This window comes from Tenrec ecaudatus, chromosome 10, assembly GCF_050624435.1.
Source record: "Tenrec ecaudatus isolate mTenEca1 chromosome 10, mTenEca1.hap1, whole genome shotgun sequence".
Taxonomy (NCBI): domain Eukaryota; kingdom Metazoa; phylum Chordata; class Mammalia; order Afrosoricida; family Tenrecidae; genus Tenrec; species Tenrec ecaudatus.
This window is the reverse complement of record NC_134539.1, coordinates 143,790,721-143,803,464: the sequence shown is the minus strand read 5'-3', so window position 1 is coordinate 143,803,464 and position 12,744 is coordinate 143,790,721. Positions and strand designations below refer to the sequence as shown.

Sequence of the window (12,744 nt, the reverse complement as noted above, 5' to 3'; positions counted from 1 at the left end):
GCACTTTTGTACATTTGTTGCCATCATCATTCTCAAAACATTTGCTTTCTACTTGAGCTCTTGGTATCAGCTCCTCATTTTTCCCCTCCCTCCGTGCACCCCTTTCCCCAATGAACCCTTGATAATTTATAAATTATTTTGTCATATCTTACACCATCCGACATCACCCTTCACCCACTTCTCCGCTGCCTGTCCCCCAGGGAGGAGGTTATATGTAGATCCTTGTAATCTGTACCCCCTTTCTCCCTCCCCTTCCCTCTACCCTCCTGGTAGCACCACTCCCACCACTGGTCTTGAGGGGTTCATCTATCCTGGATTCTCTGTGGTTCTAGTTCCTTTATGTACCAGTGTACATCCTCTGGTCCAGCTGGATTTGTAAGGTAGAATTGGGATCATGTTAGTGGGGGGGGGGCAAGGAAACATTCCAGAACTAGAGAAAAATTGTATGTTTCATCATTGCTACACTGCACCGACTGGCTCATCTCCTTCCGTGATCCTTCTGCAAGGGGATGTCCAATTTCCCACAGTTGGACCCTTGATCCCCACTCTGCACTTCCCCTCATTCACATGCTATGATTTTTTTTTCCTCCGTCTTTGATGCCTGATACCTGATCCCTTTGATGCCATGTGATCTCTCAGGCTGGTGTGCTTCTTCCATGTGAGCTTTGTTGTGTCTCAGTTAGATGGCCACTTGTTTATCTTCCAGCCTATAGGACCCCAGATTCTATATCTTTTTATATCCGGGCACCATCAGCTTTCTTCACCGTATTTGCTTATGCCCCTGCTTTGTCTTCAGTGATTGTGTGTCGGGGTAGGCTGGTGTGCTTCTTCCATGTGGGCTTTGTTGTTTCTCAGCTAGATGGCTGCTTGTTTACCTTCAAGCCTTTAAGACCTCAGATGCCTTATCTTTTTTTTTTTAAAACATTTTATTAGGGGCTCATACAACTCTTATCACAATCCATACATCAATTGTATAAAGCACATCTGTACATTCTTTGCCCTAATCGTTTTCTTTTTTTTTCTCCTTTCTTTTTTTACATTTTATTAGGGGCTCATAACAACTCTTATCACAATCCATACATATACATACATCAATTATATAAAGCACATGTGCACATTCCCTGCCCCAATCATTCTCAAAGCATTTGCTCTCCACTTAAGCCCTTTGCATCAGGTCCTCTTTTATTTTCCCCCTCCCTCCCCACTCCCCCCTCCCTCATGTGCCCTTGATAATTTATACATTGTTATTTTGTCATATCTTGCCATATCCGGAGTCTCCCTTCCCCCCCTTCTCTGCCATCCATCTCCCAGGGAGGAGGTCACATGTGGATCCTTGTAATCAGTTCTCCCTTTCCAACCCACTCACCCTCCACTCTCCCAGCATCGCCCCTCACACCCTTGGTCCTGAAGGTATCATCCACCCTGGATTCCCTGTGCCTCCAGCCCCCATATGTACCAGTGTACAACCTCTGCCCTGTCCAGCCCTGCAAGGTAGAATTTGGATCATGGTAGTTGGGGGAGATGCCTTACCTTTTGATAGCCAGGCACCATCAGCTTTCTTCACCACATTGGCTTGTGCACCTGTTGTCTTCAGTGATTGTACCAGGAAGGTGAGCATTTCAGACTGTCGAATTGTTGTAACAAAGTGTTCTTGTGTTGAGGGAGTACTTAAGTAGGAGCCCATTGTCCATCTGTTTCCTTAATACTAAACCTATAAATATACATACATCTGTTTCCCCCATCATATATAAATATATTTACATCTGTATATGCCTATATTTAGATCTCTATAACTCTCCTTTCCTTCCTAGTTCTTTCCTCTATTTCTTTGTACTTTCCTCTTGTCCCACTATCATGTTCAACCTTCATTTGGGTTTAAGGAATTCCTCTCGGTTACATTGCCCTTGATCCAGCCCTGTCAGACCTCTTACACCCTCCTTGCCACTGATTTTGGATCACTTGTTGTTCCCTTGTCCCTGGGTTTGTTAACACCCACTTCCTTTCCCCTGCCTTCCCTTTTCCCATGTCCCCCTGACACTGTCATTCTGTTGTTCTCTCTTCTGGCTTGTTTATCCCGCCTATCCCTTCCAGGTAGACATGCAGATGAAGCTTTTTTCCAAACTCTCTGTTGCTTCCCATGCTCTTCCCAAGGGCTTTCAGTTAATTTCACCTTTAGCTTTTTCTCCCCAGTATACACCCACTCTCTTCTTTAACCCTCTTCTCCCTAACTTTGTGTTTTCCCATTTCTGCCTATCCGTGTTCCTCACTTGTTGAATTTCTCACCATCTTAACATTCCATATTTACAACAATAGAAATAATTTTGCCTATTTTGACCATCAATAGACTATGTCTGGCAGTGACAACTATTGTGATGGTTAAGATTGTGTCACCTTTGCTCAACTATGATTTTCTGTTTGTAGCAGTTAATGTAAGAATGAATTTATCCTTCATTTTGTGATCTGACTTGGTCATCTTCCGTTTTAGCAGTAGGTCTGTTTCTCAGTAAAAACCTAGTCTTTGGAACCCTAACCATTGTTTCCCATGTAGCCACTATTTTTTAACTTCTGTTTGTGCCATTTTTTTCCTTGATAATAACCCTTCTGTCCTAAAAACACAATTCATAAATTCTTTTTAAAATATAAATTCTTATATAAATTTAGACAAAATGAATAAACATTATTAACCTCTAAATCCTTCATAAGTCTTTGGAAGAGTTCTCGCAATCTACCCAGTGTTAGCCGACGTCTTCCACTGAGCCTTCTTTTGGCCCCGTGGGCTCCATATTTAAGACAAATGAAAGATCATTAAAGAAAGTAGCAGATCATCTTGTCATCTTTTATTTTGCTTAATCCTTGTTATAATCTTGTTTTCTGTTTCCCATTGGAGTATGCTTAGTGTTTGAACCACATAAGTTTAGTAGGCTTTTAGATAGCTGACTTGTAAACTTAATCATCAGTCTAAGATTGTTGCCAAAGGAAAAGGTTTTGAGTTCAAGCAAATGATTAGTAAAACGATTCTTTTTTTTTTTTTTTTTTTGCTAATATAATAGACTTGCTGTTTGGAGGATTTCCTTGTTGGTATAATAGCCTCTTGCTGTCTAGAACTGTCTTTGATTTGGACTTTATAAATGTTTTTATTAGTGTTTGTTTTAATTTTACAGAACAGAGAACAACACAACAAGGTCAGGTGTATTTCTTGCATACTCAGACTGGTGTGAGCACGTGGCATGACCCAAGAGTGCCTAGGTAAGAGCATATTTTAAGTATTCCTCCTACCTTTTGAATATCCACTTTCTTAGGACTTTTGATTATCTAATCTTTAACTTCTAAGAATGCTGTTAGGTGTTGTTGAGCTAGCTCCAGTTCATCACACTCTGTGTGTGGCAGAGGGAACACTGCCAGGTTTGTGCCATCCTAACAACAGTGGCTATGGTAGATCTCATTGTTGCCAGCATTGTGTCAGACCCTCTCCCTGATGGCTCTGCCTCTTTGTTACTTACCCTCTACTAGGCATGATGTCCTTTTCCAGGGACTGGTTCTCTTGATAAAATTCCAAAGTATCTGAGACAGTCTCAACACCCTCACTTATAAGGAGCATTCTGGCTGTACTTCTTCCAGGATAGATGTGTTTGATCTTTTGGCAGTCCTTGATATTTTCAGTATTTTTCACTGCCACTGTAATTCAAATGGATGAATTCTTCAGTGATTGCTATATTAACTGTCCAACTTTCACATAAATAGTGAGATGATTGAAAATACTTTGGCGAAGAGACAAGCTAGCCAGGGTGCAGTATAGCACCAATGAAACATAACATTCCTCTAGTTCTTTAATGCCTCCTCCCCCACCACTATCATGATCCAGTTCTACCTTACAAATCTGCTTTGACCTAGCATGTACACTGGTATAGATAAGAGCTCTCAACACACAGAATCTAGGACAGGTAAACCCCTCAGGAACAGTAATGGGAGTAGTGATACCATGAGGGTAGGGGGAAGGTGTGGGAAGAAAGGGAGAACTGATTACAATGATCGATGTATTAACCGTCCCCCTACCCCACATTGGGGTTGAACAACAGAAAATGGGGTAAAGGGAGATAGTGTAAAGCAGTGGTTCTCAACCTTCCTAATGTCGTGACCCTTTAATACAGTTCCTCATGTGGTGGTGACACCCCAACCATAAAATTGTTTTCATTGCTACTTCATCACTGTAATTTTGCTACTGTTATGACTCAGGCAACCCCTGTGAAAGGGTCGTTTGACCTCCACCAAAGGGGTCGTGGCCCACACTTTGAGAGCCGCTGGTGTAAAGGGACATGGTGTAAGATGTGAAAATAATTAGAATTTGTCAAGAGTTCATGAGGGTGGGAGGGATGGGGAAAGAGGGAAAAATGAGGAGCAGATCCCAAGGGCTCAAGTGGAAAGAAAATGTTCTGAAATTGATGACAACATATGTACAAATGTGCTTGATACAATTGATGTATGAATTGTTATAAGCTGTAAGAGCCTCCAATAAAAAAAAAGAAAATACCTAGGTTTGGATCAGGCACACCTTAGTTCTAAAAGTGACCTTGTTGAAAGAGGTCTCCTGCAGCAGATTTGTACAACACAGTGCATTGTTTGATTTCTTAACTGCTGCTTCCATAAGCATTGATTGTAGATTCAAGTAAAATTGAATCCTTGGCATCGTCAATCTTATCTCTATCATGCCCATTGGTCTAGTTAAATTTCTAAAAGTAGCTTATGTAAAAGTTCAACTCTTTCTGACATTTATTTTAGTTTTATGTTGATTAGGATGTCTTTCATATTCTCCCCTAAGAGCATTTCCCCTTTCACTGCAGGCCCCTTTCTCTCACTCCCCACTAAAACATACATCATTTGGAGGGGGAAAATTGACCTGGGGTAAAAACATAGCTTGACCGTTCTGAAAGACATTTTGAAAAAGTTTCATTTTAAACTAATTTAAGTGTACTCCTTGTTCTTTGATACCTTCCTTAACATAGCTCCATTTGAATGTAGAAAGGAAAAACCCAAACCCACTGCTATGGAGTCAATTCTGATTCCCAGTTGACCCCAATAGGTTTGGGAGATTCTGTTTATGAGTAGAAAGCTACAGCTTTCTCTTCTAGAGAGGTGATTTCAAACGGCTGACCTTGTAGTTAGCCCAGTGCTTACCCACATGCCACCAGAACTCATTTAATTTTACCTAACATAGTAACAATGATCACTGGCCTATCACTACTTAATCGTGTAGCAATAAGCCTGGGAGCATTCTTCCTTAGGAATCATGAACAGCTTCTTCATTTGTTAGGGTTCTGAAATTCCGAATGGAGCAGTTATCCTTTAAAAACTGCTTGATTTCAGGTTTACAATTTCAAAAGCATTTCCGATTTTCTTTTTGGAGAGTTTATCTCTACTTTTATTTACAGTTAATCATTGTGGGCATGTGTTGACACAAAGAAATAATTCAAGGGAACTTTTAGAAAACATTCCATTCCTTATATTACTGATCCTTGTTAAACAGTATTTTCTGTCAGGGTAAGTATTGAAGTACAACTTGAATGTTGACAAAGGTTCTGATGGCTTTTATGTTCGTTTCAGACTGTACTACTAACATCCCAGGAACTTCACTTACTAACAATGTAGGTTAGGTGATGTTTTTCTGAGTCATTTATGGATTGGGTTTTGAATATGTGAGTTTGTTAGGCCGCTGGGAATTGAGGGTTCCAGCTGAACATCTCAAGTCTCTGAAACAATACGTTTTCTCAGACTCCATGGGGTTGTTGTGTGTCATTTGCAATGACTTGGCCCAGCAGGCCCAGCAATGAGGTGTTTCTTATTTTCTGTTTGTTTTTGCAGAGATCTTAGCAACATCAATTGTGAGGAGCTTGGTCCGCTGCCTCCTGGATGGGAGATCCGTAATACTGCAACAGGCAGAGTTTATTTCGTTGACCATAACAACAGAACAACACAGTTTACAGATCCTCGACTCTCTGCTAACTTGCATTTAGTTTTAAAGTAAGTTTTAAAAGCAGTACACATTAAAATGTGAGTGTGAATACCAGGAGACTATACTTGCTTTTTGTAATTTAATATGATAGAATGTTTTTTCTCTCCAATATATGACTTTGTTGAATAGAGATTTTGTTTTGTTTTTAAATCCTTTTAACCATTTTTGAGGGTATAAGTCAGTGGCATTAAGAGTACTTTCCATAATGTTGTATAACCATCACTCGTATTTCCAGATCTCCTTAACATCCCAAGCAGAAACATGACACTCAGTAAACACTAACCGCCTTCTATCCTCTCCTCCCAGCTCCTTTGGTCTATTCTCTTAAGAATCTGCATATTCTAGGTAATTCATATATATACATGGCATTATACAATATTTGTTCTTTTATGTCGACATATTTCATGTTGTATGATGTCTTTAAAGTGCATCCATCTCACAGCATGTTATCAACATTTTGTTTTTCGTTCTGGCTGTGTGGTTTTCCATGAAATGTGTGGATAGGCCACATTTAATTTATCCATTCATCCATTGATGGACACTTAAGTCCTTTCCACCTTTTGGTTATTGAGAATAATGCTGCTGTGAACATTGGTGTACATGTATCCGACACCCTGCTTTTGAGTCTTGGGCGCTTTTAAGTTCTAGGAGTGGAATTATTGGGTGATAGATATTCTATTTTAACTTACTGAGGACCCACTAAGCAGTTTTCCCTATTGTCTGTACCATTTACATTCCAACCGGTAGGAGTAGAGTGGCTCCTTTATGCAGCAGGTTTGTATATATTTACCTTTTTAAGAAATTGCCAGGCTATATTTCAAAGTGAGTACACCATTTCACATTCTTATCATTGTTTGAGAGTTTCAGTTGCACCCCTTCCTCAAAAAATACTTGATATGGTTAATCTTACTAATTCTACGAGGTGTTACACTGGTAGTTTACTGAGGCTTAAATTTGCATTTCTGTAGTGACTAAATGATGCTCAGCATCTTTGTGTGTTTGCAAATCTTTTGTCTTTTTTTTTTTAGTTTTAAGATTTCCTTAGATATTCTGGATACAAAACCTTTATCTAATTATAAGAGTACGCTTTGCAAACGTTTTTCCCAGTCTGGAGATGTACTCCCTGGCGCTTATAACAGTGAATGTATTTTGAAGAGGATATTTTGATAAATCTTTATCTACCTTTTCTTTTATTAATTGTCTATTTGGTGTCATATCCAAAAAATCATCCTCCAACCCAGGCTATAAAATTTTTCTGTGTGTGGATGTTTCAGAGTTTTGAGTTACATTGAAGTCTGTGGTTTATTTTTGTATTTGGTGTGAAACTTAGCCAAATTCATAATTTTTGAGTCGCCTATTGAGTATTTTTTATATGATTGTATGATTTTAATTGGGGCTAATTTTTTCTTAGCTCTTTTCTACTATAATGTTTATAAGAGTAGTTAATAGTGTGTTAACTTACCTGAGAAGTGTAAATAAGTTCCAAATGATTTGTTATTGAAATGAAAGTTATTTTTGTGTATTTTATCATAACTTGCCTTTACACTGTTACTTTTAAGTTAGGAGATAATGATTTTGTCTGTTATGTGTAAAATTAATCTTAAACTCTAATACATACAACTTTAATCTTGACAGCTTTTTGGAATTAACTAGCTCATTTTATCAAAAATCTTAGAAAATTCTTAGATGCATCTTATAGTATTTTATGACTGGAGAATAAAAGTACATCTGGGCAAGTGTATCCTACAATTTGTTACATGTCTTTTTAAAAATCAATATTAAACTTATTCATTAAGATTTTATGTTACTTCTAGCACACTTGGGAGAGTATCTTCGTGAATTTATATAGCAGAGTCTAGATTACAGGGACAGTGTCTGACATGTTCTTTGATTTGATAATGAGTGAACCAAACTGAAAAGAAAAATTTATTCTCAGCAGCTATATTCAGCTTTATGGATAATAATCCTTTATGTAATGACATAAATTCATATGTAGTAAAAGCAGCTTTGGAACTGGTTTATCATTGCTAAAAAAGTCAATCCAATCATATAGCCTAGCAAGGCTTGAGAAATGGTATAACCAGAATTATATAGTAAACCCACTACCATCCAGGACAGACTAGGACTCCCCATACTTTCCAGGCTGCCAATGTGTCCTGGAAATAGTCTCTTCCTCTCCCATGGAGCAGCTGGTGGTTTTGAACCCTCTCTCCAACCTTTGTGTTAGCAGCTCAAAGAGGGACTTGCAGAACCACCAGGGCTCCTCTGCTCTGTAGTACGTGATTTTACCAGACGTGTTTAAAAGGCTTTGTTAATATCCTGTTCTGTTTCCAGTCGTCAGAACCAGCTGAAAGACCAGCAGCAGCAGCAGCAGGTGGTGTCATTATGCCCCGATGACACGGAGTGTCTGACAGTCCCGAGGTACAAGAGAGACCTGGTTCAGAAACTTAAAATTTTGCGGCAAGAGCTTTCTCAGCAACAGCCTCAGGCAGGTCACTGCCGCATTGAGGTTTCCAGGGAAGAAATTTTTGAGGTAAACAGGTTTTATCTTAAAATGGAACTCTCTTTTCCAAGAATGCTTTTTATATTTTTTGAGGGTCATGTCTGTTTTAAGTGAGGGAGTTCTCATTCTTTTTTTGGTGAGGAATAAAGACAACATTAATGGGATATGAACCTATTTGATAAACATTGGAATGGGTCGAAGAGTGAGATGTTCTGAGTGATTCAGCGTGATCTCTGCATTGTAAATGCTTATTCTTAAATATTAAAACTGCAAATATTATCCATCCTTTAGTTTCTAATTCTTCCAAAGAGTTAAAAAAAACACCAAAATAATGATGGCAACATATGTACAAATGTGTTTGATACATTTGATGTATGGATTACTATAAGAGCTGTAAGAGCCCCCAATAAAGTGATTTATTAATTAAAAAAAGAACACCCCCAAACAAGCCCAATGCCATTGAGTTGACTCTTGACTCTTTGTGACTCTATAGGATGGAGTAGAACTGTCCCTGTGGATTTTCAAGACTATAAAGCTTTACAGGCGCAGAAAGCCCGTTTTCTCCTCTGGAGTGGCTGGTGGATTTGATGACCTGGTGGTTAGCAGCCTCATAACCCACTTATCCATTAGAACTCCTTTTTTTCCAGAGTGAAGGGACTCTTAAATCAGGAAATTATTTAATTACTGCAGATTGCCTACTTCCTTAATTTACTGAGAAATTCACTCTCAAGAATACCCTTTTATCTTTGAATTACTGCCCTACTGCCAGCTTCAGTGTTCTTAGGTCTGGACTGCAAAGGTCAAAGGCGGGGGTTTGTCCACTCATTTGGGCAGAGATGTTTGTGGGCACAGCATTCTGAGGAGATGAACTTTTTTCATTGAGAAGACTTCTGACTTCGTAGTGAAGATTCTCATTAATGGTGGTTCATGCTCTTGAAGCCTTTCTCTTTGCTATCTTTGTTTTCTGCTGGTGCCTCTGGCTTAGAATTAGGTAAACTGGTTGTTTTTTTAAATCTGTTTTTTCTCCCAAATTGTATTTTGCCGTTAATATGAAGGGGCTTCCAAAAGTTCATGGAAGAACGGAATTAAAAGAGAGTGGAATTTTTGATCAAATTTTCTTCTTTTTTTATTTTGATCAAGTTTTTGAAGCCCCTTGTATGTGAATGGATCCACTGCTAGTTGGCCTTCAGTATGATATTTCAGTAGCATTACATTCTATCCCTTTTATTTTCAAAAGTTCCATGAAGTTTTAAAACATTTGAAATTTATCCATTGATTTGATTGTTAAACGAATTTCACTTTATTTAAATAAGCATGTTTTGTGGATTGAATGGGGGGAGTTAAATAATAGGTTAAAACCGCCTGGTAATAATACAATTTAAAATTTTTCTCAGGAATCATATCGACAGGTCATGAAAATGCGTCCAAAAGACCTGTGGAAGCGATTAATGATAAAATTTCGTGGAGAAGAAGGCCTGGACTATGGAGGGGTTGCCAGGTAAAGACTTGCTCATCAGTCAGTGACATGTAGAACTTTATATAGATTTAAGATACGTCTGCGGTTTAACCTCTTTGTCAACATTTATGTTTTAGTATATTTCTAAATGTTTGCAATTATAGAGGGTACCCTAATAGTAACACTCAGGGTATGGTTAGGGTACTACTGATATCAGGAAAATACTTTAGAATTGCCTAGTGGATTGATTACATAGTAGAAGCTCGACACTAATCCAGCCTAAAAGGAGTGAAGAGATGCAATATAGTCGAGTTCTGAATCAGTGTTTCCATAAGAAATAACTAAAAGTGGATTAATCCATTCTCGACCAAGTTTTTACCCTAACCTTGCCTTTTTATACAAAACATTACACAGAAATTTCAAAGTACAGTAAATAAGTTCAAAGTTAAATAATATGATTTAAATAAGCAACACAACATTTAAAAAGTTTTTAACAACTACAGTATGGCCCATACCTCGCGCTGGATGAGGATCTGGATCTGTGGACACAGATGTGGAGAGGAGGGATGGGAGAGACTCATTGTTTGGAAGGGGAAGCCCCTTCCATAAAAATCAACTGGTCGCTGCTTTTCAGGAGTTTTTTTTCTCTTCTCTGCCTTTTTCACTAGGACCTGGCTGGCTTTCTCTTTAAAAAAAAAAAAATCTGTCTAATGTTGTCTGCTTTTGGCATTTCCTTATTTGTTGTCAGAAAGGGTTTACTAAATTATCACCTACAATATCGATAACATGGTTAACCAGTTCCTTGGCATGATGATTCTTTTCAAAAAACTCTTAGGACCCATGTTTTTATCTAAAAGCAGTACAACAAGCCACAAAAATTAAGAAACTTATAGCAAAACACTCAGAACAGTTGCAAAAGATTTAAATAACATGTACTAACAACGCCAACCAGCGCTGAGTGACCGAAACACAAACTGCTTTTGTATACAAGAATCACATGCATCGGGTTGGATTCTAATGTTTTGTTCGAGCTCTGATGCAAAATTGATGGCATATCTTAAAATATATTTATTAACAAAACATATTTTGTTACATCTTGTTTTCTAGGGAATGGTTGTATCTCTTATCTCATGAAATGTTGAATCCATACTATGGCCTTTTCCAGTATTCAAGGGATGATATCTATACATTACAGATTAATCCTGATTCTGCTGTTAATCCGGTATGGATTTTTAGTGATATTGATATGAATTGTTTATTGTATAGACATTGCTTATCTTGTCCTAATTATACTCTTTGACTCAGCAATTCTTATAGAACATTTCCCCAAGTCGGTGATTATGGATCTGTGCAATGATTTGGGTTCAGCTATGTTCACTGCATCATTGTTACAGTAATAACCCCAACTGGATACAATATAGTTGTCCACACGAGGGGGATTAATTGTGACATAAAGGAGAATAACCTATGAGGGGACTTCAGAAAATTTTCTAGAAAAATAGAATGAAACGATAATGGAGTTTTTCCACAAGCTTCTTGAAGCCCCCTCGTATGTTGTTGGGGAGCTGGTGGTGCTGTGGACTAGCATTGAGCTGCTAACTGCAGGTGGGTAATTCAGACTCCACGCTTCTCTGGAGAGAAAGGTGAGGCTGCCTGCTCCTGCGAACATGTAGTCTCGGAAACCCTATGCAGGGTTGCTGTGGATGGGAATCGGCTGGATGGCAGTGGTGTTGGTTTTTTTTTCTATTTTCTTTTAATCTATGGTTAAGAGCATTGATTTTGAAATGAAAGACATGGGATCATAGCTTGGTCCAACCGATCCTAGCTTTGTGACCTTGGGCACATTCATTGGCTTAGTCTCAATTTCGTCACTGCTAGCGATGAGAAATATACTATACAACATGTATTGGCATTAACCTCTGCATTTTTACATATACAGTTAGTGTAGTTTGTACTTTAGACAGTTGTGAGAATTACTTATGTCTATGACTATACAGCATTAGAACAGTTCTGGCACAATATTAAGCACCCAGCAAAAGTTAGCTATTGATGACTCTCATTGTTAAATTATTTCTATGATCTTTCGAAATGGCATATACTACACAACCACTAAAAAATTGTGAAACAACAGCGTTGGTAATTATGATGTTAAGTGAAACAAGATTATAAAACAGAATAATACAATTTGATATTTAGATGTATAAATCTTGAAAGGTTCCACACCATACTGTTGAAAGTGATTATCTCAGAAAATTAGATTTGTATATGTTTTCTGAATATTTTGTGATGCCTAGATATTACTTTAAAAAATTTTTTTTAAGATTTAAAGGAATGTAATAAAATTTTATTAAAAGATAAAAGGGAGGGATTTAAAGATAAAGCTTACGGGTTTTTCATTAAATAGAAGAATTTTCAAATACAACTAACAATATAACTTATAAGGAAAAAGTACATATATCTGAACATTGTAGCTTACATTAGTCTAGGGAATTCTTTATAAAGGAGTGATATTTAGGTAATGGGTCTGCCTGAGGACCCATCCTAACCCTGCCAGTAGTGAACAACTCATATTAGTTGAGTGCTTGATATGCTGGTGGGCTTCATCTCATTTTATTCCTTATTGAGAGACCCTTTCATTCCTGACAGAGGTACTCTTACTAGTCCCATTTTCCCCACATATGGAAAATTAGGCCTTTTAGGGGTTAAGTAATTTGCCCAAGAATACATAACGATTTAGGCCCAACTTGGGATTCTAATCCAAGACTGTCACCAAATCTC

General features: G+C 38.0%; 1 protein-coding gene across 4 annotated transcripts in view; it reads left to right on the top strand.

The window, feature by feature from the left end:
* Window positions 1-12,744, top strand: part of SMURF2 (SMAD specific E3 ubiquitin protein ligase 2) — a 99,828-nt gene that overhangs the window by 74,172 nt on the left and 12,912 nt on the right. For all 4 annotated transcript variants that reach the window (XM_075562085.1, XM_075562087.1, XM_075562086.1 and 1 more), the window contains 5 exons: window positions 3,162-3,246; window positions 5,857-6,015; window positions 8,342-8,540; window positions 9,905-10,008; window positions 11,074-11,188. In XM_075562085.1, the coding sequence (XP_075418200.1) occupies window positions 3,162-3,246; window positions 5,857-6,015; window positions 8,342-8,540; window positions 9,905-10,008; window positions 11,074-11,188 (662 nt within the window). The remainder of the gene's footprint in view (window positions 1-3,161; window positions 3,247-5,856; window positions 6,016-8,341; window positions 8,541-9,904; window positions 10,009-11,073; window positions 11,189-12,744) is intronic.